The following is a 26,552-nucleotide window of genomic DNA, read 5'->3' on the forward strand; positions in this document are numbered from 1 at the left end:
GCATGATTACCTAAAACGCAGGGCCGGATTAAGCTAGGGGCTTGGGGGGGCTATAGCCCCGGGCCCCAGGTCCAAGAGGGTCCCATCATTTGGAAATCATTCTGTATTTTTTGATGTGTTGATACCACAAATCTAACGTATTGATATTATTTTGTGAATTTTTCCGGGTTTTCGAATTTCTTAAGGGGGCCCCGTCATTATTTTAGCCCCGGGCCTTATAAATCTTAATCCGGCCCTGCTAAAACGGCGTAATGCGACTATTTTCTCCCTTAAAGCGACAGACCGTAAGGTAACGTTATTAGAAGCTAGGAGTTTGCCTAATCAATGGTTTTCCATGAAGCCTTTGGTATATTTAATATAAATATATATTAGTCTGCCATAAATATATATATATATATATATATATATATATATATATATATATATATATATATATATATATATATATATATATATGCTTCTAGATCGTCTTAATTTCTTGATTTTGTTATTATGAATCAGTTTGTTTTTGAAGACAGGTGAAAATTTGACGTTTCGGTCTACTTTGTGTTTATCAAAATATTATGAGACCTAAAAACAAAACATAAACATATCAAAGAGTCTATGGAATTTAGTCTAGTCTACATCGAACGACAGTTTCTTATACCACTGATGAGACGTCGAAACTGGTCAGTGGTTACAACCCTCTCCTTGCAGTTGCGAGCCATTAGAGATGTTGATATCGACAAAAAGGTCGGTGAACATCACGTTCTTCATGTGTAATTCAGTATTCGTCCCGGCATTAGTCAAGAAAATAGTTGTTTTCTTCTTTAAAAAATGACAAACAATTATTTCAAATTATTGAAATTCTAAAAATACAAAAAGTGACATTAAATATATATATTATATTTTATATTAAATAAAAAACTAAAAAATAGTTTGAAGATATTTGCTCAATTGATTAACTTACTAATCACAAAAAATTTGTTACTTTAAAACGTTTAGTTGTCAAACTACTAAGGTGTAGGTGAATTTCAATACTGTTGATTGTTGTGAGCGGTAAACACTAATTGTTCTTAAAACAAAAACTTTGTTGAACAATTCATAATGCCAGGGAATAGTATTTGAAATGTTTACCCCAAACTGTTCTACTACATTTAAGAGGAGAGAATAGCCATTGTCGTATAGACTGTAGTAGAGTGACTGCGTACTCATACAATTAGTTTGTGCGGACCCTTAATCACCCAAAACCTTACCGCTTCTTGGTGTTTGCTGAGTTTACTTAGCTCTCAACTTTTGTAATCTGTTTAAGACCAGAATATTTCAATTCATAGCACGTACATTCTCTTATCGCAAGTCAGGGAATATATGAACTTCCACTTATGAATTATTTTGCTGTAAATCCTATAACGCCTGTAGTCGTCGAATAGTCGCGACGGAATTGTCTTATTCATATTAGCTTTGAGATATAGCGGTTTCTTATGGTCTCAAGAGAGCAAGAAGGATTTTGAATTTTTTAACAAGTTTAGATATGTTACACTGAAAATAAATGATGCTTACATATCGTTTTATTACCAAATCACAAAAAAATATAGCCAATGATGAATAGCTCAGAGCAAAATTGGAAACAATGCGAAATAAAAATTATTATATATATATATATATATATATATATATATATATATATATATATATATATATATATATATATATATGCATAATTCTTTTGATATAATTAAATAAAAAAAATGAAAGAAAATATCAAACTATAACAAAAAGTTGAAGAAAACAATTGATACACTTAGAATAAGATTTTTGTATTCTATCTAATTGCGTTAGCAGATTTTTTGTTCACATAACATTTTTTGATATATAACATCAACGGGTGTTATTTCAAATGCTTCATCCTGTACTTAAAAATTTTTTGAGTGAATATAAGAGTAATATTGCTAAATTTACTAATGTCGGGTTTGGTGGGTCTCTGACAAAGGGTCTCACTTGTAACAACTGTTGTAGAAAAATATTGTATCATCAATTATTTCTAATTTTGTATTAAATGATTAATATTTCAAATTACCATTTCTAGGTTGTTAAACCGTAATTAGTGAGTCCGACTTACTAAACAATCTGTAAATTTAGCGATATCATAACTACTCAAAAAAAAATATAAATACTGGGTGATGTATTGAAAATATTACTCGTTGACGTCATATCTCAAAAATTGTGACATAAACAGAAAATCTGCACCATTAGAAAGTATATAAAATATACAAAAACTTTTATTTAAGACAATTTTTCATAGTCGTGGTTAAGCCAAAAATTCAGTTTCTGCCCATTTTGTTCGACCCTGTATATATAGCAGGTTTTAAATATGAGCTACTTCATTAATTTCAAAAATAGCTCATAGACGATTTTCATTAATTTTGGTTCGCAAACGTTTTGTAGTATAGCCGATTTTATCGTGGCATTTCCTTTATTTCCTTTTGTTTTTCTGGAAATATAATGGACTTCATCAAACATATTTTTTGTTTTAAAAAGCGCTTAGGAATGCTGATTATTTTTCCTGTTATATTCTCTAAGCCAATTGCCATAATTTCATAAATAAATTGAAATAATATATTAAGATGGCTATGAGAGCAATGAATTTGACGTTTTAACAAATTATTAATAATGGAATTTACAATATATCATTTATATGAGAAACTAATTTTATGAGGATATGGTGCTTAGAAACCAAAAGAATCGTATATTTAATAACATTAATAACAATAACCCTAACACGATTTTCATACCTCAGATGAAAGTTATTAGTTATTGATAATTTAGGCAATAGTTAGCCAGAAATAATGATAAAAATTTTATTGCTTTATACCTTATGGAATTTGGTTAAAATAGTATGAATAATTACAAAATCATTGAAAATGATAAATTTTAACTTTTTATAGTTATTTTGGATCATTTTCTCCAATTATAGATGAAATGTTATTCCCTATCTTATTTTCATCTCAGTATCCCCGATGGCGTTTTCCCAAAATCTTCAAATCCCAAAATCAAAACTTTTTGAGTTTGGAGAAATTATTGCAGCATCTTCAATGACATATTCACTTAGCCACAGCCATTACATTTTCATCTTATATTTATCATATAATATATTTATTTTTTTTTTATTTTCCAAAAATTTTTCGACTACTTTATTCTACTTCCGAATAGTTTTTTAATTGACATAAGAGACCTTCAAACTGAGAATCTTCTTTAATATTACAGATCTGTAGTCCAACCAATATTATTTTCAATTTTCCTTCCGTAATATTTGGAAATGTTGTGAATAACAGAATGCACTATTATTCCTATTTAGCGCGTTCACAAAGCTTCTTGTAAGTCCCAGTTCAATGTGTAAATTGGATAGAATAATAATTTTTTGTATTTATACTATATTTGATATGCATTTTGATATAGACGGTTTCTTAATCCAATTGTACTATAAAATACTTTCAGAGTGTATTTCGAAGAATCACCTAATGATCGTTATTTTGTATTATTACAGTTTTGTTTCAATGCTGCGAAAAGTCCCGGCACATCATTACAATAATAATTTCTGATTACGGACAAGGTAATTTTCTTACCCGTTGCTAACAAGTTTCACTATTGTGATCGAGTCTGCTTTATAACTGAATAATTTTGGACATCTAATAAATCATTGGATTCAGCTTGATAAAATAAATGTGAAGTATTTTTTCGAAAAGATAAATCGTCTGATTTATCAGAAAAGATTTCATTTCAACATAATTTTTATTGTTAACTTCTAACATATTTTGACTAGATTTATTAAGAGCAATTGGATGTGGAAGATATTTTAAATATAAAATTGGCCTGGTAATAGACGCAACATCGACTTATATAAGACTCACTTTATTATTTGTATTGTTTTTCACTGTCTTTGTAACAAAGGAGTTACACTAATCCAACCAAATAGAAGACATACATTATCTCCGGCTAACCATTTTAGTAAAACAGTTCTGTAGCTTTCAAAGAACATTATCTTGGTTCGCAAAAGGGAATTCAAAGTAATGAAGATATGCACGTCTGAACCAAAATATGAACCAAAAATGTAAAAAACCGATCAAAACTTTCTTTGGATTGGTCGTTGAGTAAGAAGAGTTAAAAAAATGATTTGGTTGAAGAAAAAAAAATTTTTTTTTATGATATTGAATAATGTTGATGGTTACGTACCAATCCTCATTGGATGAGGAAATCTCACACCCTATATCCAAAACAGATTACTGTATAGGCTAAAATATAGGTCGACAAGCTAATTGGTTCCCTTTTCTAATGAAGGAAACTCAAATTATTCGATGTATTCAAATTTATTAGTAAATAGTCTTATACCTTAGCTCCCAATCGAAATAGGTATTTTCAATTGCCTTTTAATTAAAACAAGTTATTGAAACTTTCCGTTAATAAGGACTTCCCAACTCATTATGTCGTCATTTGTGTCAATAGATATTGTGTTTTCCAAAATATGAATTGGACTTTGTCGAATGGTACTCGTGATCTTCCCTTATGAATCCATACGACTATTTTCTGTGGATTCATTCCAAGTATATTGGTCACAAAATAAACATGTCTAATTCATAGGAAGGACTACCACATAAAAATGAATAAGTTTGACCCCCTTAATAACATGTCATATGTATCTAGAAGTTTGTCTTCAGTTGCTTGAGGTTTTCTGCAGTGTAATTCTAAAAAATCTTCTACTTTAGTAGTTTCGTTTTCATTAATGTGTTATGTTATGAGAGGACTGTTAAGAACTAAATTATTGAAGATCATTCAAATTAAGCTAACTTATTTAATCACAGCCATCCTAACGTTATATCCAATTTCAAAAACAACATTTTATTACAGAAAAAACGACGACGATGTAATTAGTATCATGAAATCGGCAATATTACAAACCCTTATAAGCCGAGATTAGGAAGGTGCGATGCTTCAAACTCGTTAACAACTATAATCTACTAGAAATGCGAACGAGTTTTTTCTGGTCTCCCTCCAAGTATTCCACTTTACATGCAATATTAGTATTACAACTTCACTTATATCAGACACTATGTCGCATGGAGGAGAGTCAAGATCAAATTACTCCACAATTTCTGCTGAAGCCGCAAACGCAATTGCATTCTCGTTATTAAACATAATTTTTAATAATTCAATAATGGGAACTAAATCAATACGTGCATTAAACATGTAACTATTATCTATGATGCATGCCTTTATGGTATGTCCCGAGGCATACAATGAGATTGATAAAAATGGAAACTAGAACAAAGCTATTTGGAAAATAATATTCATAGAAAGATATGTAACTACATTATAAATCATTAAAATATTGATTTAATAGTTACAACAGAGATTATGGTAATAACTCAGATTTGTTAAGACCTATTTGAACATATAAAAACTCAGTATTCCCTAGAAATTAATCAATTTTTCTCATTTAATGATGCTCTATTGTTTCACTCACCTACAAATATAGAAATTTGAAGATAAATCATGTTAGATATTTAAAAAATGAATTTTAAGTTAGATAAATTGATCCAAAAAAATATATTCGGCTTAGACCCCCCATATTTTTTGTTAATTACCACAAATTACCAAAGTACCAAACAAGTAATCGGAATTAACAAAATTGGTAATCAGCAAAAAATAATTGCTGCATTTTCAAAATTACCAGAAGCGAATTTATGTAAGGGACATTGTTTTTGCCGTTCAGGGGGTACTAGGTTTAAAGATGCAAAGGGTGATGCTTTAACAGTGAAACATTTCGGTGGTTGGATATCAACCGTGGCAATGAAAACCTATATAGAACTTTCCTTAGGTAAAAAAACAGACATCGGTAATTGTAAGATCAGCTGACAAAAAACACGAACCTATGCCATCAACATCGATGCAAAATTTTCACCGAAAATAGAATTTACATCTACTTATAATAGTATAGAAGAAAATAACTACGCAGATTTAAAAAAGGAAACCATAACATATGCAAATTATACTTTTAACAACTATACATTTGTGACAAAAAATCAGTGAAAATATAAAAGTGTAAAAATTATAAATCAAATTGTTAAAAATTTCCATATCTCCCTCAAATTTCATCCTCGTGCGATATGGCTATCATATCTAAAATATACTATTAGAAACTATTATTGTAAACATTAGTCGCTAATAATCAGTTTGGTTTATAATAATTTTTCAATAAAAAACTGTGGCATTGTTCATAAAATTATATGAAAACTCTTTAAAGAAAACAAAATTGTGTATAAAATATTAAAGGTCTTCCAATCCATGAAAAAATAATGTATGGAGACAATGAATGTTTTGATATGGCATTGTACGTTAAAATAACGCATAAAAAAGTAGATAGATAAACAGGTTTAGTAATAAGATAAAACTAGCCTTTACTCAAGTAATAATCTCTTTTGACTTCTTGTTCACAGATCCACCCTTAGGGTTCATGAAAATCAATAGTTTGTTGGATAATAATAATTAGTTTGGAAAGTGCATATTTAGTAGCACCAGTAGTGAGGAAAATTTTAATGCTGGTTCAAAATTAATCATTAAAATATCGCACTTCATCGAAATAGGCGAAATTTATAAATGAAAACAAGCGAACTACAATTATAACAATACGACTCAACTCAAGCAAGATGTATGTATATTGAAAAGCAACGGTACTAATTTTTCTTCTTCTACACTATGTTCATTCTAAAATTCACCACTCTTGAAATTTCATAATTACCAATACGTTGCAATATGCCCCAGGAGAGTGAATTTCTGTTTTTGGTGAGAAACGTTTGATAGTCAAGAGGTCTTCATCCCTGTAATTAATAACACCCCAAAAATTCCAATCACATAATGCAACAATTCAACTAATTATTTGAAAGCCTCGTGCATTATATAAACACCACGTCTAAAATTCTTATGTATTTTTAATTAATTTTTTTTATGCCAATTGAGTCAACTCCACTTGAGTTCTATCTATATCCACCTTCTGCTCCCGCTGAGCAGGAGGTGCATATAGATATACTTTTGAATACAGTTGATGTACTAATCACGGAATCTGTGAATAGATTGAGTAGATCGGCATGACGAAAGTCGTTTACTCCAAAACGACCTGATAGACTTTCAACAAAATGGTGGACCGACACACTATGCTGTACCTATATGTGATTGATGGAATATTACTTTTTCCAGTAGGTAAATAGAAAGAACAGTGGCAAAAGAAACCAAAATTTTGTGATTTAAACAGACTTTGTTCACTGACCCCCAAACAACGACGAATTATTAATATATAATCATACCTATGTGTATTTCTACTCTCACCAAAAACATCTCGAACAGTCTTTAGAGCTTTCGAATCAATAATATGATTATAATAATAATAAATTCTATCTTAGTATTCAGTTCTCTGTTTCCATAATAGTTATCCACATAATATTTTGAAGCTTATTTGCTGATCATATAATGTAGCTTATAATTTTTCAACTCCTGAAAATTTCAAATGAATAAAAAATATATTCCCGGAATGGATCTTGTATACCTCATATCATTTAAAAGTGCTTAGAATTTGAAGCTGTTAGTAGTAAAATCCCAAATACATAATGAATAAACTCAGATAAAAACGTAGTGATGTAATTCAATTGATCTATTTTTTACACATAATCTCCTAAAGCTCTGATTCATATAGTAATAAGGCAATTAATAATATAATAATGTTTTTTTGCTTGATCTATTCAATACTCTAAATCCTCATCATATTGCCACTGGTTTAGAATCACGGTGGTTTAACAGATAACTAGTAAGCCGAACGGACCTAGCTCGAGGCTTATAATCTAATAATATCAGTCCGTTATCAAGCACCCTCTAAAACTCAATACTCAGGGTCTTCCCTCTTCGCACAATCAATGGGAATGTAAAAATTATCATGTCGACAGTGTCCTTTGTTTATTTTCCTAATTTTCAATATTTTTAGATTCGAAATGAGAAATTCTCTAAATTAGACCAAAGGAAATAAATTGTATACAATGACGAAGTAATGATAAGATATGTTTTAATAGTGTTAATTTTAACATGTTCATGTTAAATATAAAAAACAGGTTGAACATCTCATTTTTTTTATTTATCTCAATATCTAATTGTGGTATTTCTATCAACATTTTGCAGGAAACAGCCACACCTTAAATGTTTTAAAAAGCAAAAGGTCTTGCGTGAAACTTTTCAAATATTTTGAAAATTGAATTCGAAGAGTTTGTTACCATTACTTCTATTTAATACATGCATCTAGCCATTCCCCAGCGAACGCTAAGTGGCGCCATCCTCACATCTAATTACGAACAACTGGTCAGCTAGAAATCTAGTGTAGTCGCCGATAATATTGATTCCGATGGAAAAGAAAGTGTGTAAAATGAAGTATTTCTACTATTCATATACCGAATAGCGACGCTCCTTAACGTTGTATTCAGTTCGCGTCTCAATCCTGAACGAGGGCTGTTAAACTGCTCTGATGAGACGTAATGACGTCGAAACTAGTCAGTAGTTACGAACACTCCTTGCAATTGCGAGATATTGGGTATGTTAATATCGAAAAAAGGGTCGATTGACATCACTCTCTTCAAAGAAGTTGTGATTCAATATTCGTCGAACAATTAGCCAGGAAAATAGTTGTTTTCTCCTTTAAGAATATATATATATATATATATATATATATATATATATATATATATATATATATATATATATATATATATATATATATATATCAAAAAGAATTGAAAATTATTTAATGATAGTCTTCGATATAATGATATTCTCTCGGAATAGGTGAATAATACCTGCAAATGTAGAGGAAATTGATTCATAACCATAATATTTGTAAATATAATTAAATTAAAAGAACTGTCTTGTGTTCACAATTTGTTGATTTCCAGATTGTTTTTGTTAGCCGGGAAAAGGCTTCAGTGAAGTCATGCTCCTTATACTGATATATTTGATTCATTTTAGTCTGAATGAATCGTAAAAACAACAAAAGAAAGTTTCCCTGTAGGTAAGTAAAAGTTGTTTGTTTTTGTGATGGTTTCTACAGCGTACGCTCGCAAAAATCACTAGAGGGTTAGGCCAAATTAAATAATGAAAATGCAACCTAACTAGAGTGAAGGTTTTTAAACAGTAATGTTGAACTTACATGATAAATATTAGCTTTTCGCGGGTTGGTTCAAGAGATACAAAAAATTTCTAAATGAATTTTTCAATCGAATCACATAATTCTAGCAAGCTAGATGATTGGAAACTCTTATTTGTAATAACACCAGACATGTCATAAACCATTATAATATGAGATATAAACCAAAGCAAAATATTATATGAATCAAAATTTAAGAGTTTTGTTTATAGAATGTCTTGCATAGCGATCTTTTGGAGGTGCAACTTCTAATTTTTTGGAATATTTTTATATTTCGAATAGATAACTATCACTAAAGATATAAAAGATATAAAGAATATTTCGATAATTTAGAGAAATAAAACGTAAATATGGCAAATAAAAAATAATGAAAATGGAAGAAGATAATAAGAAACAAACTGGTACCAGGTCGGTTAATATCAAAGAGGCTTTAGGAAGGGGCGAAACAAGGTGGACCAGATTTTCATTTTAAAAACCAATGGAGCAATAATCAAAACTAAAATCTAGAACTACATCTACTGCTCATAGATTATAAGCAAACTTAGGATACAAGGAGAAAGCAGAAAGTTGTATGGTGCTTTAAAAGTTGTGGGTGCCTCAAAAAATTAATAAGAATTGTAAAACTGATTCGGGATAGAACTGAAATCAAAGTATTGTGGAAAGGAAGACTATCAGAAAGTCTTTTAAAACTCATATTGGAAGTAATAATAAGGAAAGCATAAATACAGACACAAGGTTCAATCTACCATCGGAAGCATCCGATTTTTGCTTATACAGAGGATATTATATTACCATTGTATAAAGAATAGGATAGTAGGTTAACCTTATGAGGATATCATTTGACGAGGTGGACGCCACCGATAGATGGCAGTTGGCGTACACAGCAAGTCTTTTCTTACTGTACGTCGTAGCTTGAATTACGTGTTTTCTTAGCTTTGGTTGCCGAATTACCCCAATAACAGATGGCGCCAAAATTATTTAAATTTCAATATATCAATTAATCAATATTTCCATCAACGTCAATTTGAATAATGAATTTTGCAACTTAAAAATTTAAAATTTTTACAAGAATCAATACAATTCAAATTCACCGAAAATCTCAATTAATTATTTCCTAGACGATGAATACATAATTATTTGAAAGCTCGGAAAATATATTAAAGCTGGTGTTTCATTGACACGTTCCCAATAAGAAACCGAAGAAAACAGATTTCAGGTGGTTGACTGGATTCGTGAGTCAGCGAGTTAGATCGTGATATGAGTGTATCAATGACCAAACTAAGTTGAGCCGATCATGATGGAGCTGAGTGTTCAGAAAACAGTTGGTGTTAGTGTGTTTACGACATACGGAGTGAGAGAACATGCTGTCAAGAAATGGTAGAGATGAGGCTTCACTTCCATCTTAATCTGAATACAGGGATGTACATAGTGTCTAGAATAGTTTCATCGACTGGCTAATGCAATTTTTATCACAATTTAAGCAAGGAGTTTCATAAATTATGATAGAAATAATTCTGTAGTTACTGAAAACTATTTTTTTAAAAATATACTCTTATTTAATTCACAACTAAATTGTAATTCAATGCTAAATTGATACTTTACTGCTTGAAAAATAGAATATTTAATTACCAAATAAAATTGATACCTTACAGCTCAAAAGCTGAATAAAATATGTTTTTACAAATGAATAAATGTAGAAAGGTAATGATAAGAAGACATCTGTGAGAATACGATTCAGTATTCTACTAGTGTCTGGTTTCTTTTTGGGTGTCCATAACTATAGTCAATTCATTAATTGGCGTTTTATCTTTTATTTTAGTAACCATGAATAGGATATTAGGGATTTGACAGTAAGCTATCTTGATTTAAAGATTTCGGGAAATATAGTAGTAACTGATTATAAAATCAGTATGGTAAAGGTGCATAAATAGGTGAGATAGTATTGTTAAAATTATTATATAGAATTTAGGCTCCTTTGTAAAATATTGGATTCGAAATTTTAAGGACTCTATTTTTTTCCAATTTCATCAAATTAATCTTAGTTTTACGTGGGTGGTATGAATAATTATTGATATATTTTCAATTTGTTTCTAATACCAGTTGATTGAATTTCATTCTCTTCGATTCTAATAAGGACTCAAGAGATGGTAAAATAATCTCTCTTTCCATAGTAAAATTGTATATTATGATTCAATTAAAATAGTGATTTCATCATATGAGAGGGATAAAGTTAAATCATCCATATTCTTTTTGATGAAGAATAGCTTGAATGGCAAAACAGATATAACATAAAACAAAATCCAAACTATAATCCCCTACGTAATCTGCTATTACAGAAGAAGAACCTATTGGTATTCCAAAGATTTGTTGGTAATTTTTGTTATTATAACAACAATATTTTTATTAAAAATTGTTTTATTACTTCTAGAAGAGATTCTTTATTAAATTTGCTGTTTGACTTATATCACTCCAATTGTGTTATAGAGGTGCTGGACATACATTTAAGTGAACATCAATAAAAAGTGATATGACATCTAAAACTAAGTGAATATAAGTATGTGATAAAGCATATCATAAAAAATTTCATTGATTGTTAAAGACTCCTTGTTATAATATTCATTGTTGTAGTTATAAATTTTTGTGAAAATTTCAGTCAATATGAATATATATAAATAGTATGACAAAAACAAATTGTTGAATTCAAATTCCCAGTATATTTTAATACGATTGAATGTGAAAAAGGTAGAAAATATGTCATATGTTTCCAGTCGAATAAATCTTAAGTATCTACTGTGTTCCCCCTTTTCAGCGATCTTTTGAACGGCCGTTTTCACATAAATGACGTTATTGTTATGAAAATCCTACGACTTGTCACTACCCAGTGGATTTACATTTCCAGCTACCACCGTGTGAACACTTCCCTTATATTACTTGTGTCTTATTCTGACGCTTAATTACGTTTATATTTGTGCTTTCACGACATATACAATAGAAAGTAAAACATAATTTCACATTTTACCTTTTAAAATAAATTACAAATTACTTAAACTATTCACAAGAACATCCTTTTCAGAAACAAAAGCTTATGATGTGGCATGGAATCAATCATAACATTTATAAGAAATACCACACACACACACACACACACATACACACACACACACACACACACACACACACACACACACACACACAACACACACACACACACACACACATATATATATATGTATGTATATATGTATATATATATATATATGTGTGTGTGTGTGTGTGTGTGAGTGTGTGTGTCTGTGTATATATATATAGGTGAAAAGTGCAGGTCTTCGAGAAGTTATAATGTCAGAGAATTTTTAGAATTTTGAATCAGATAATACGTAACCCACAGAATGCAAAACGAGACGGAACTCTTGAATACGAAGCAGGAATATCTAAGCCATATAATGAGAAACTCAACTAAACATCTAAAACTAAATAAACCATTAGTCCACAAATAAATACATTTATAGTGTCATCTTTATTGAGGTAAAAACTCCAAAGGTAAACAACATTCATATATATTTTCGCTGAATTTCTATTTGTGTTTGATTTTGGTTTCATAGACACACTTTTGCAACGTTTCAAACGAATAAAAGTAAATTCAAATTTCTACCAATACTTGCAATATTGATAAATAATATCCAATCATACGATTCCATTCAACTGGAACGATAAAAAATTTTGTTTATTTAGCAGAAACCAAACACAGTTTCAGCAACTATGACTTTGAATAAAGGTATTAACATTTTGTCAACCCAACTTATCGAAAATATTTCATTGTATTGTTTCTATTATTGCTCATATCTAGGTGGCAGTTATAAAGTATCTCTCAAATGGGATAAAAATTTAAATTATTCATATTGAATATTTAGACAGACATTCTACGCTGGATTTGGAATTATATATTTTAAAGCTAATACAACAGCCATATCTGATTCAGAAAAGAGAACGATCTGCTTCTTTAAAACGTTGCCCGATTTATTTTATTTATAGACAGTAGATATCACGTCGTAAAAGGAAAGAGTGTGGAAATCCTTCAGGTGATCCATCGCAAATATTTTTCTTAAAAGGTATCATTAGTTTATTCTGTATTTACTGTTCGCTTTTCCAATCTTCAGAGCTTCTGAATATGACTATTTACAAGTAACGTTTTCTACTAAAATCAGGTGTACCTTATCTTATAATGAAAATAACCATTATTTTAGTACCCAGTAGATGTATGTATAAATGAAGCAGACTATTATTAGAAAAAAAACGAGATTTAGGGGTCACGAAAAATATAGTATGAACGAATACGACTAAGAATTTATTCTATCATTTTAATTTTATTTTATGGCTAATAACTATTTGCACTTTCAAACAAGTATTGCTGTATCAACACCCATTTTTTTTGGATAGTAAGTGTAGTCAAAGGATAATCATTTAATAGGTAATTTATTTCTTTACGCAACATTCCAACATTTTTCAATATATGAATTAAGATATTTCATAGTGATATAAGAAATTTCACCAAATTAACTAATTAATAATAAAAAATTAACTAATACTACTTATAATAATTGCGACAGAAATGGTGCTGCGAATAATAAATAAACAATAATCTAAAGAATGTTATACTTGTCTTTCTTTATATTTAGTTCATAGTTATAAACTAGTTGAGGTAAATTATATTCTCTCTAATAATAGTTCTCGCCTCATTATTATATTTATTTATCATTTTGTTCCATATTGGATATGAAAAAATTTATCGTTGTGTTATATGAATTCACTCCCATTTATTAAAATGTGACATCTTTTTTTGATAGCCTAAAACTCACCATTTACATAAGAAAATAGTTAAATAGCCTCATAAACGTGGTATCAGTCGTCGACTTTCCTTTCTATTCAAGTTTCTAGGGATTATGTCTGCCTAAGTTTTCCCAAATTTTGTTTATCATTTTAACGGTGAATTCTATATTGAGAATGCAGTTTATAGGAAAAAAGATATGATTGGGAATTTCAATTTGTGAATGAATGTTATGACGAAAACGAAATTTCTCAAAAAAAATTGCTCTTCTCTTCTAGAAAAAAGAAAATTTTTTGCTAATTTTCTAGACGTTTTTTTATTAGGAATAAGGTATATACATTTAAGATATTCAAAAATCAAGAAAAAAAGTGCTCTTATTAAAAAGTATTAAATTATTTTGTGAAGCAGAAACTTTTATAATAGAATTCAGAAATATGAAAGAAAAAGCCTTGAAATATATTGCAGCGATGAACAAGGAACGTTTGCAACCGTAATTTAATTGTCATAATTTTTTGCCAGAAATAAGTTGAAGAAATATTATACAGGGTGATGAAAGGAATTTATTAATATTAAAATCTATCAATCAGGATTTTGAGGAAGTTTTACCACTTATTGAAAACAGCCACGAGCACGGCAATATAATATACAATAGAATAAGCAGTCCGGAATTTTTCGGTGTAATATGTACAAGAATAAACAATAATGTAAAATTGGGAATTTATTGAACCATGAGAAAAGAATGGTAAGAGTATAAAAGAACTTCTTCCTTCCTCCACCGAACAAAACTTCAAACAAAATCTATTCGTAATGTAGTGGAATTAATAAATATTCATATTATATTACATTAAATATTTATTTTCCTGTTGTTGGTTTCAACCGGTTCTGATATTTCTGACAATATTTTGTTGAAGGAAAGAACAATGATATGTGGATTATTCTTTAATACTAGACAGATACGGCATACGGCACATGATTGATTTGTCTGTGGACATCAGATTTGAATCAATTCAATTCCATGTAGATACAGAAATCACAAACGCTTTTGGAAAACTTTTACTTAACTCTCTTTGTCTATGCAGTTTTTTCCTCAGATTACTTTTTTAATATGTCGGTCGATCTATTTAGTGGTGGAGAAGTTGGAAACTTTTGTCACTATAAAGGAACTTGTTTCAATTGAGCAATCATTTATATCTTGCCTTTTTTGTGTGATTCCATTCAAGTGTAAAATATGTCTCATCTGTAATACTGACTTTTTATATCACAGTCAATTGGAACAAGTCGAAAGATATCCCAAGAAAAATTGACTGCCAATAAACTTTATTTTTTGCAGCATATCGGCAACGATTAATCTGAGTATGGTTACACTATACAACGAAGAGCTATTTTAATAATATAGTATTTCTACCTTAACCTACACAACATTTCAAATGACGAAAATCAACTAAAGAAAGTCAAGAAGCAATCAATGGGGGGGTTTTGGAGGCTATTCAATACAGCATTCCAATTCAATGCCTGGGAAATCGTTTATTAATATATTGCACCACAGGTCTACTTTTCATTACACTACAAAAAATTCATTTTGTTTTTATTCACTTTTTGAGTGACAGAAAAAAATCACATATTAGGGAAACAGCGTTATGTTTTATTGTATTTTTGTAGCAGTCAGATATTGAAAAAAATTGTTTGTTCATCATTTTGTCTGAATATTTCTTTAAATGCCATTTAAATGAAGTGCCATATGGGAAGGTGGTCACCATTCATATGCGGAGCACATTCTTACAGTTACAGATAAACTAAACGGCACACAAACACGTATTTGCTGGTGTGCATAGACATACGGGCCACCATGTTGCTAGTCGCACCACGGTGTATCAGCTGACAAGACATGTTTTCGAGTAAATTTTTTACTTCCTTTTTAGTTCCTTTTTAGTTCCGAATTGTATGTAGAATTGTTATTTTTGACAAAATGGTGATGATTGATTAATGTTAATATTGTTTATTGAAATAGATGAAGAAACTGATGATCGTAGTATTAATAATAATTCAAGTGTGATATCAGTGAATATTGAAGACAATTGTTATGTTTTGGTAGAGTTTGAAAAACAGTCTTCTGTTGTTTATCACGACAAATAAGTTCTTAGTCATTATTCGGTTACAGAGACGTCTTATCTTCGGAAGAAACCGGGATTATCATGTTTATTGTTTTTTCCTGATATAGAAGACATACATACCCTACATATCAGCGATGTCACCATGATCTTCGGTTGTGGAATGAGGATTGAGATATGAAAGATGTCAGTATGTGTGACGATGATTGGTATATAGATTGTTCTTAGTAAGTATTCACACATCGGAACTGGAAAGCACTTACTGCCCCAAAGTTCAATTATTTTTCTGTGACCCAATGAGAGAATTCTCGCAAAGATGTGATTTTTTCTAAGAATTATGCTCTTCTAATTTTTCACAGTTCGATATTATCAATATGCCTATTCATGGAGATAATTAGGTACCTATGTGCCCTGAAATATTTATTTTCCAGCACAACTGTGTCAAAAATATCTCCGTAGGTACATATTCTGTAATTGAAAATTCGTCTTGAAGTTTTAAGTGCAAATTTGTAACACTATGTTATCTTGAAAATTTAGATGAAATTATGAAAATTTTGAGTTTTCTCACCTTATATGTTCCTAAATTTTTGACAGAACACGCAAATCTCACATTTCTGCCTGCAGCGACTGTGATATTCTCGATAACGTCTGTGAACTCCGGCTCTTCAGTAATCACTGAAACAACAGAAATGTTAGATTATTACAGATAGCACGAGGAGTAATTTGATTAATTACGATTCTGTTCTGGTTAATTTTAAACAGTTGAATTTAAAAGCGGAAATATCTTTGGAAATGACAATATTCAAGTTGAAAAACTTGTGAATAAGACTCATTTTACTGAAAATATTGAGAGAAGTTTATGATTCTATTTTATTAGAAATAATATTGTGTACATTTTCAGTTTCTGATCAGATCTTTTAGAAAATTCTTTTCGCATAGGTAACACATGTAGATAGATATTTGGGTATTTTATGCACTCAGAATTATTTCTATAACGACAGATCGCCAAGCTTTTTGCGTTCTATTATAAGTGAAATGTTATAGAAAAATTTATGCCAAAATCCTAACAAGTCCTGAAGAAAAACTACTGTGTTTTCTTGCTCAGTTGATAGAAGTTTCAAAATGCCATTTTAAACATCCTTTTACAAACATCAACAAACTGCAGCAATTTAAGTACGTAAATATTGAGGGTGAAACAGCTCGACTTTCTTTCCAGAAAAAAAGAGGTGTAAGAGCAGGTCAGATGAAGCACAGATACAACATTCTGTTGCTCATCTTCAATTAAACAAAACTTCCGTGTTCGTCGATTATTAGAAATTAAAGATGAAAATTTCCATTTTTGAATTGACATGAAGCTTTTAATATGAGCTTTGGATAATAAATGTTGGAAAAAATGTCTGCGGTTAATAAAAGAGTAGTCTCATTCTAATTTGAATTTAATAGGAAAATACAAAATTGAAATTCATAAAATTTAACTGATCATACTGTACTCTCAATAATTGAAGTATTGAATGACAAAACTAGAGCTGTAGTGGAATAATAAAGAGCACTCCACAGTAAAAATAAAATATTGGATTCTAATCATGAAAATACAGTCTATGGTGTTTGTTCATGCTAGTTAATGCATGGCAAACCGAATTCGCCAGCAATCTGAAATACGAACCAATTGACTGATTCACATAATACAGCTGTATCACTACACGGATTGTTGATATTCGACAATACCATTGTATATGGACCAGTTGGTAACATTAATAGCAATTAATTGCTTATATATTTCATTATGCTTGTGCAGAGATTGCGTTATTCACTTTTTCTTAGAAGAACGGAACTTTATCACGATTTAGATTTGTAAAAATCTGCATTATCAATACCTATTTATTTCTATACATGAAGACTAACAATTAGTAATAAAGATAAAATGTATATTATTATCATTATTATTATTATTATTATTATTGCTAGAAGTGCTTAGGCAAAAATACGTTATAAAATTTTAATCTGTCAATAAAATACAAAATATATATTGTCCATCCAATTGTATGATTGATAGTATTTTTACAGATAGATCTATGAATTTGTAGTGAATATTATACCATTATTTAATAACGAGTTCCGTGATATGACAATTTGGTTTTGGAAAGAGAAACCCATTCGTATTTAGTTGGATATACTTATGGAACAGAAGCTATTAAAGTATTATCACAGCCTGGTAAATAATTTGTTCACCTCTTATTGAGTAATAATATTGCGAAATAAGAGTGAATTATGACTCTCGACCACCACTTGGGTCAATTTAGGGAAAAAAAGTTCTGTTGAGAGTTTTTTCTCAGCTGTATCTTGAAACGTATTCCTTATTTGTTAGTTTGGTACAAATTGTTTATTTTAATACTTGCGTTCTAGTCATATAATTAAAGGTTGATACAGAAGACAGATATTGTTTTGCTTACTTTTGAATAGCAACCAAAATTGGGAGCTTATGTCTACTGTCATTTTAAGATTATGCATGTACATAGAATTATTTATAAAGATGAAGGAATCAACATTACTATTGAAGAGAAAACAAAAATTATTGAAGAAAACATGGTTAAGAAAGAAGAATTGGAACAAATTGAGACTGAAATTGAAAACATGAACACAAAAATGAGGATTGAAGAGGACAACATCAATAAAGAGTTTTAAAAGGAATTCATAGAAGAAATAGGAAATTTGGGAAATCAACAATTAGAATTGAGACAAAATGTGGAAAAAGAAATCAAAGGTTTGACGTCCAACAGTATAGATGAATAGACAAGAAATAGACTTCAAAACAACCGAGATAAAATCAGGATAGAATTGATTAGGAGGATAGCGAGTCAAAAACAGGATATAGAAGAGCTGAAAAAGAACATTGATATTGAAATGAGAGCACTGACAGGAATGGTTTAAGAAGAACATATTAAAATGGGAAGAGGAATAGAAAAAGAAATCAACAATGAGGTGTAGTACTCAAAACTAAAATAAAACTGCTCGAAGAAACGAGAAACAGAAAAATGAACACAATATATTGTTTCGGGCGGTTGTAGTAACAATAATTTTGACAACAGATATAAGGCCATCAGTCTATTTATTTTAACAATAATGATAGAAATTTTAACAATAATAGTGGAAAAAATAGAGAAAATGAAATATTCAGTACCAAAGAAATGCTGATGACGATATTAACAAAGAAATTAATCATAATAGAAGAATTTATTATAAGCGCACTGCTAGTCAAAAAAAGACAACAGAAAATCAAGGAGAAGTTGAATCCGCATAACAAAATGAAGCCCCACCGAAAGCAACTCAAGTGGATTTTCATTAAATTATGATGTTTGACGGAATCTGTGTAGCTACGTCCATTCTCATGAATTTCTTGAAGTAGAAGACTTGGACCAATACAACGCGAATTAAATAATTTTGAAGGTGTAGCTTTTAGGTTTTTGTTGGATAGTGATACAGAAACATCATTAATCAAACACTCATTAATCAAGAAAAAAAAATCTGGAAGAAAATATCAACAAAGTTGAAAGAATAAATTTGATAGGCATCAACAACAAAAAACTATGTGAGTATATAATATATGAATAATGTATATACATAAAAAAGTATTAGTAATGAATAAATGAAGATATTGGAAGAAACAAGCGACAGTAACGACGAAAAAATGATGAGATCGAAAACGTAATTGCGGTCTGTGAGAAGAGTGAAAGAGATGTTGTTTGAAATTTATTTAAACATTATTATGAATTAATTATTGATGAGCCAAGAATAACCAAGCATCATATCAGTAAAAAATTTATTAGGAAGAAAGCCATCAGTCTATTCTAAATTAGACCTTATACATAGTTTTTGGTTAATTCCATTACATGAAGAGAGGAGATAATATTGTGGTTTCCATGTATATGGGGAGATAATAAATTTAGAGTTACAACTTTTGGAATACAATCAGTCACTTTAGCATTAGTGAAAGCTTACAATAAAATATTAAGAGAATATGAACATTTTGTTTTACACTACGTAGAAGATATTTTGATATACTCAGAGGTTGACGAAATACTCGCAAACCATATCAAACGCGTATTAGATGCATTATTCAGGGAAGGATTAAAATTAAACATAAAAGAAGTGTCAGTTAGAAGTAACCTATCTTGGCTATAAATTGGACCAAAGTGGTATTAGTATAGATCCGGACAGTACAAAATCATAGGAGAATAAACGACTACCAATTCAAACACCGTAAGAGGATTTCTGGGTATGTTGAATTATTTTTAAAGATTCATATCAAATTAAACTGAGAAAGACATTCCTCTTGTGGAACTTTTGGAAAAAAAATGTGAAATGTAAATGAGAAGAGATATAAGAGAAAGCCCTTATGATGATTAAAGAAGAATTCACAAAGAATGCGAGGATGATCATCCAGATTTCTCAAAAATTTGTAATTCGGGTGGATAAATCAAGACAAAGATTCCCAGGTGTTTTATCACAAGAACAGAAATGGGTAGAATTTCCATTGTCATTTGTTTGACGACTAACTTTTTGTTGGTTTGAAAAGAACTAGAATGTTAATGAACTTGAATTGGGAAATATAATCCTCTACGTGAAAAAATTAGGATATATCCTATTTGGCAATAAATTTATTATACATATAGATAACCAAGTATTAACGATAATACTAAAAAACAAGTACAAGAATACAAGAATACATAGAATACATAACTTTTATCAAAGTATTCATTTGAAATTGAATTACCAGGAGTAATGAATATAGTACAAGATGCAATAACAAGAATGGATGTTAACAAAATCAAAGATATGAAATTCTATGAAGTAGATCTAAATTAAATGAAAAAGGAATCATCTCACTACAACAACAATAAAAAATAATGAAAGAAATTTTTAGAGGCCAAAAATGAAAATCACTAGAAAAAATGGAATGGTTCACGAAATAATTAATGAGAGAGAATTGTATGTAATATTCAAAAATTGAACAAAAAGACTAGCAGAAGATTTATACATAAATAACAACCATCTAGGCACAATAAAATTACACATAATGCTTAGGCAAAACTACATCAGCAAGAAGGACTTGATAATCTTGAAAAATACGATAAAAGCCTACAAATTATGTAAATTGGGAGAAGAGAAAATTAGACATAAACCTACCAAAATATTTGATAGCAAAAACACCACCAGCAACAGTAGCCATCGCTTTCGTGTCAGATTTAGTATAACAGGAAATCGGCATATCTTAGTAATAACCGGTGTTTTTTCGGAATATTCTGCTTCATAATCTCGTGAAAGAACCAATTTGAAAACAATTTAAAAATTATTGATATTTTTTTTGGACATAGGAATACCAAGATATATATAGTGCCACATATTTTAGAAATGAAAAATTGAAGAAGTGGATAAAAAGTCGATTATAATTGCGATATACACTAGCGGGAGACATCCATGCTCAAACATTGCACAAAGAGTAATCAAGGAAATTATTGAATATCTTAAACTTCTGGTACATCATGAGCACTATAGATGAAAAGAGAATTTAGAAAGGATTCTTTATTTTATGAACAATACTCTGAACACGACGACGCTACCACTATCACATTTTTATTGTAAAATGAATATCTGGAACGATCATGGATATTGAAAAAACAAAACTATAGCGCAATAGTGAGAAGAGTAAATAAAAAAATTTGAGAAACGCTGATACGTATTAAAAAGAGGGATTAGAGAAAGTAAAAAACAGGATAGTATTCAACAAAGGTGACTTGGTCATACTAAGGGCATTACAAGTACATAGAAATGAACAAAAATGTTCAAAGCTACAATTATTATATGAAGGTCTATATTTGATTGATACAGAGAATGCTATTAATTGATACACCCAATAAATGAGAAAGTGAGAGAAATATTTCACGTTTCGCAGTTATACGGACTCCTAGAATTTCTATTCACGAGGATGTATTGATATCTAGTTAGATTGGACCAGTTCCATGCATAAAAAAATATTGCGTTACCATGAATAACTAGAACACCCCCCTTATTCAGATTTGCCTCCGTCCGACTATCATCTTTTTCTTCAACTGAAAAAAAGTTTAAAAGGTCGTAACTTTTCTTCCAACGAGTAGGTAATAAGAGCTGTGGAGGTCTAATTTGCAGAGCAAGAAGAAACATTTTTTTGAAAGGTCTAGAGATGTTGCAGGTTCACTGTAATAAATGTATCCAATTAAGAGGAGAATATGTTGAGTAATAAAATATTTTGACATTCAAATTTTGTTTGGTTCTATAGTAGGTTGAGAATTTTTCAATAATTCCTCGTAGCTCAATTTTTTAATTAATTCAATTTTACTGAATTTTGCTTAATAAGTTTTATTTCATCAATTGTTTAATTTAGTGATAGGGGAATTTTTCGTAATTTTTGCACACATTTAGGAAATGTTATAGTGAAATATAACGATAGCATACTAAAAACAGAAGAATTCTTTAGAAATTTCAGAAATTTGATGATGAAGGTATCAACATTTTTAAAACTTTTAAAATAACATAATCATATATAACCCATAAATTAATGTTGATTATCACTATGTCAATTTTATAACCTTATAAGTGTATGTGAAAAAACCGACATGGTGAAAGTTTATAATTAGAAAAAGTGACAATCGTTGGAAAGGAATATAAAAAATAAGAAAAACAAGGTTATAGTGAGCTACTAAAATTAAATAAAAACGTGAATAAAGGAAATCCGAAAATGTACATACTGCTTATAAGAGATTCCAAACGGTTAAATGAATAAAAGTTATCATCGTAAATATGAACTTTCTTTATTTTGGACCGTCATGATAATTGGATTAGTGTAATAAGACATAGATAGGTTATAAATTTTTAATATATAACTTTACGAATTGTCATTATTTACTGTATATTTGTCAAAATTTAATTCTATTTTTCAGCATTTGTCATCAATGCATATTTGATCTAGATCATTATCTTTGAATCAACACAACTGTTTGGGATAATTATTATAATAATAATTATTCCAAATTTTATTATAAACTTTTACACATCATTATGAAACCTAGAGAGAGTTTCTTCATGTTATTTGATTGTCAGGTACAGTGAACAGTAATTGAACATTTAATTTCGAATTTATGTGATTGTTAGTGTTGCAAAATGCCAGATACTTATTCCAATTTAGAATATGCAAATATGTTATTTGTTTATGGTTTCTGTAATGAAAATGCTACAGCTGCTGCTGAAGAATATCGTCAACATTTTCCACACCAATAATATCCTGATAAAAACGTATTTTAACGTTTTTAACAAATTGTGCGAGGGTGATAAGCTTCCCAGTGCTAACATATCATCTGAACGCGCTACTCGACAAGGTTTGGTAGAAGCAAAAAATATTTTGCATCTAGTAGAAGAAGATGCAACTACTAGCTCTCGAAGAATTGCCACTCAATTGAGAATTCCACAAAAAAGGGTGATAAACACACTCCACGAACAAGGCTTATATCCTTCAGCACCTACAACCAGAGGATTACGCTAACCTTATGGAGTTTTGTGCATAAATAATAATCATCGTGTTGTATCGAGTATACTCTTTACGGACGAAGCTACATTTACCCGTGATGGTTTTAATAATACTCGTAACTGCCATGTATGGTCGGACGAAAATCCCCACGCAACAGTCGAAAGCATTTTTCAACATCGGTTTTCTGTAAACGTGTGGTGTGGTATAGTTGACAGTTATTTAATTGGCCCTTTCATTTTGGAGAATCTTCTCACAGGAGACAACTACCTAAATTTTTTAAAAAATGAATTACAAGGCCTACTAGAGGATGCTCCTGTAAATATTATAATGCAGATATACTATCAGCACGATGGAACTCCTGCACATGTCGCTCGTCAGGTCAGGCAACATTTGGATGAACGTTTTCCAGGTCGTTGGATTGGTCGTGGAGGTCTCATTAATTGGCCTGCAAGATCTCCAGACCTCACACCACTAGATTTTTGTTTATGGGGCTTGATGAGAAATGAAGTCTACAAAATAAAAGTGGACACACGGGATGCACTAATTAGACGAATTGAGAATACTGCAGCCCATATTGAAGAAGAAAAAAATGAATCAATTGGGGTAAATATTTGATCTTAAGATTCTTATATACCTCCTTCATTTTTGCATGTGGATTAAGGAAGTCGTGTCCATATCTATATTAAATTATTCAAAGTTAAGCCGTTCATTTCTTATTTCGAAACATAGTTATATTTTTTCAACTCTATTCGCTTAGTTACTGTTTATGATTTCTGAATTCATTGAAAATTACTTTAAGATTACTTTTTAAAATTATCTATTCCACCCGTTTAAAGCTTTGCTTTCTTTTGTTTCTTTGTTCGTTTTTTTTTGTCATTTGTTAAATTGCTAATTTCCTTAATAGAAAGGCGAAATTTCTATCGAAGAAATGTATATATTTATATATTTTATAACTGACAAAGATGAAAAAAAATAGTATAAGATTTCAAGTAACTTTTGTTTAAGCGTGAGATGAATTTGAAATTCAGTAAACAAATAGCTTGGATGATAATTGAAGAAAAAGTCTATTCGATAATTTGAAAACTAGACATTCGTAGACTTTGGAAAAGCAATTTCCCACTATTATTGAATATTTTGATAACTAGATATTTATACTGACATAAGAAAAGCTTCAATGTTTTACACATCGAATCTCTTTTTTTATAAATCTATATTCGTACGGTGTGATTCTCATAATTTTTATGCTATTCATTACAATTTAATCTTATATTGTTAATACAATGTGGCATTTATTTTTGAATACTTTTCTTTATTGGTTACTTTCACTTCATCATTTGCATATGCCTATAGAGTTTAAAACTTTTCTGTGAACAATTTGCATTATTCCAGCCCAGTGAAAATGCATCGCAGATGACAATAATTCTCTATTCCCAGGTAAAGCCACAAATTGCAATACTGGCGACATACGCTCAACGGAACATTAAAAAGCGTGTTCAATAACATTAAAATTATTCCGTTATTTCCCTCTCATTACTCACTCTACTTTATAAATGTGCCCAAGTTCATTGTGGCCATAAGTGCCATTAAACTGAAAGTCATATACGAGCGAAATTATATTTCTTGCACGATTAGTTACCCTACCACTCATTAGATACCGAAAAGTGTTAAATAGCTATCTATCATCATGTACTACACCAAATCAATACATACATTACAATATAATGCTGAATGGATTTAAAGCGTGACGCCAGAAAACAATCATAGGGTAAATTATTTTCCAAGAATAAAATCTGAATTGTCACCAATTTCAAAACTATACTAAAAGACATATTGTTTCATTTCGTATTTGACTTTCTCTTTTCTAATATCCAGTGCTATAAAAAATCCTCAGTTAACACTAAAATTTTATTTAAGCTCCGCCAATATTATGTTGTATATATGTATTTAGCATAACTTGAAATTATGATTACAGATAATTTCGAAATATCTAGTTTCCTGTATATTTGACTAGCTCTCAAATACGGATTGCCTTTTTATATGACACAAATACATATATTTATTTTTATAGTATAGTATAGTATAGCAGTATAAAACTTTTGCAGCAACATGTTTCCTCCAACATTTTCACCAACTTACACAGGTTCTTATTATGTGATTTCGGTTAGGATTTAATAATAAGAAATATTACACTTCCTTTCTGGTTGACTTATACGTAAATTTTCACAAATCTCAATTTCAATCTTCTTAGATAAACGATTCAATGAAACTTTCAATATGAACACAATATTAATAGTGTATTGAATTATCCAAGTTGTTGTTGCTACAGGGGAGCTTGACTTAAAAATATTTCTTGAGGATTCCAAAAATGACATAATACATCTATAGTTCATACTTTGAAAAGTGGCAGTATGATATTCTGTAACTGTAACATAAAACTATACATATGCTTGATACTTAAAGGTATCAAGAAGGTACTCGTATATGGATTTAGACAGAAAATTATTTAAAAAACCAAATGAATTTTTGATAGCTCTACACGTTCTGATAATCAACGTTATATTACCAGCACACGATGGAGTTTGTAGCGAATACATATTATCAACATTCTAATAATCAGTTAAGTAACTTGACTCAATATCTACAATCCTATAAGAAGTATAATTGGCATACATTTCTAGAAAATGCTGATTTTAGATTCTAATATGGAATGAAGGTTCCATATCAGGCTTTAATCTTATAAATAAAAAAAACGACGGCAAACCGAAAGATTTTCCACTGTGTGTTAGTAAGAGCTGGACTATTGCAACCCTTCATTGTTTCCGCCGCCTAGACTAAGGGGTTTTTCCAACA

The 26,552-nt window shown here is 29.9% G+C and overlaps 1 protein-coding gene across 3 annotated transcripts in view; it reads right to left on the reverse strand.

Annotated features, from left to right (window-relative positions):
- LOC130903948 (lachesin-like) overlaps nucleotides 1-26,552 on the reverse strand; it is a 343,927-nt gene that overhangs the window by 147,439 nt on the left and 169,936 nt on the right. For all 3 annotated transcript variants that reach the window (XM_057816407.1, XM_057816397.1, XM_057816415.1), the window contains exon 3: nucleotides 16,713-16,819. In XM_057816407.1, the coding sequence (XP_057672390.1) occupies nucleotides 16,713-16,819 (107 nt within the window). The remainder of the gene's footprint in view (nucleotides 1-16,712; nucleotides 16,820-26,552) is intronic.

The sequence above is a fragment of the Diorhabda carinulata genome, chromosome 1, assembly GCF_026250575.1.
Source record: "Diorhabda carinulata isolate Delta chromosome 1, icDioCari1.1, whole genome shotgun sequence".
In the NCBI taxonomy this organism is placed as follows: domain Eukaryota; kingdom Metazoa; phylum Arthropoda; class Insecta; order Coleoptera; family Chrysomelidae; genus Diorhabda; species Diorhabda carinulata.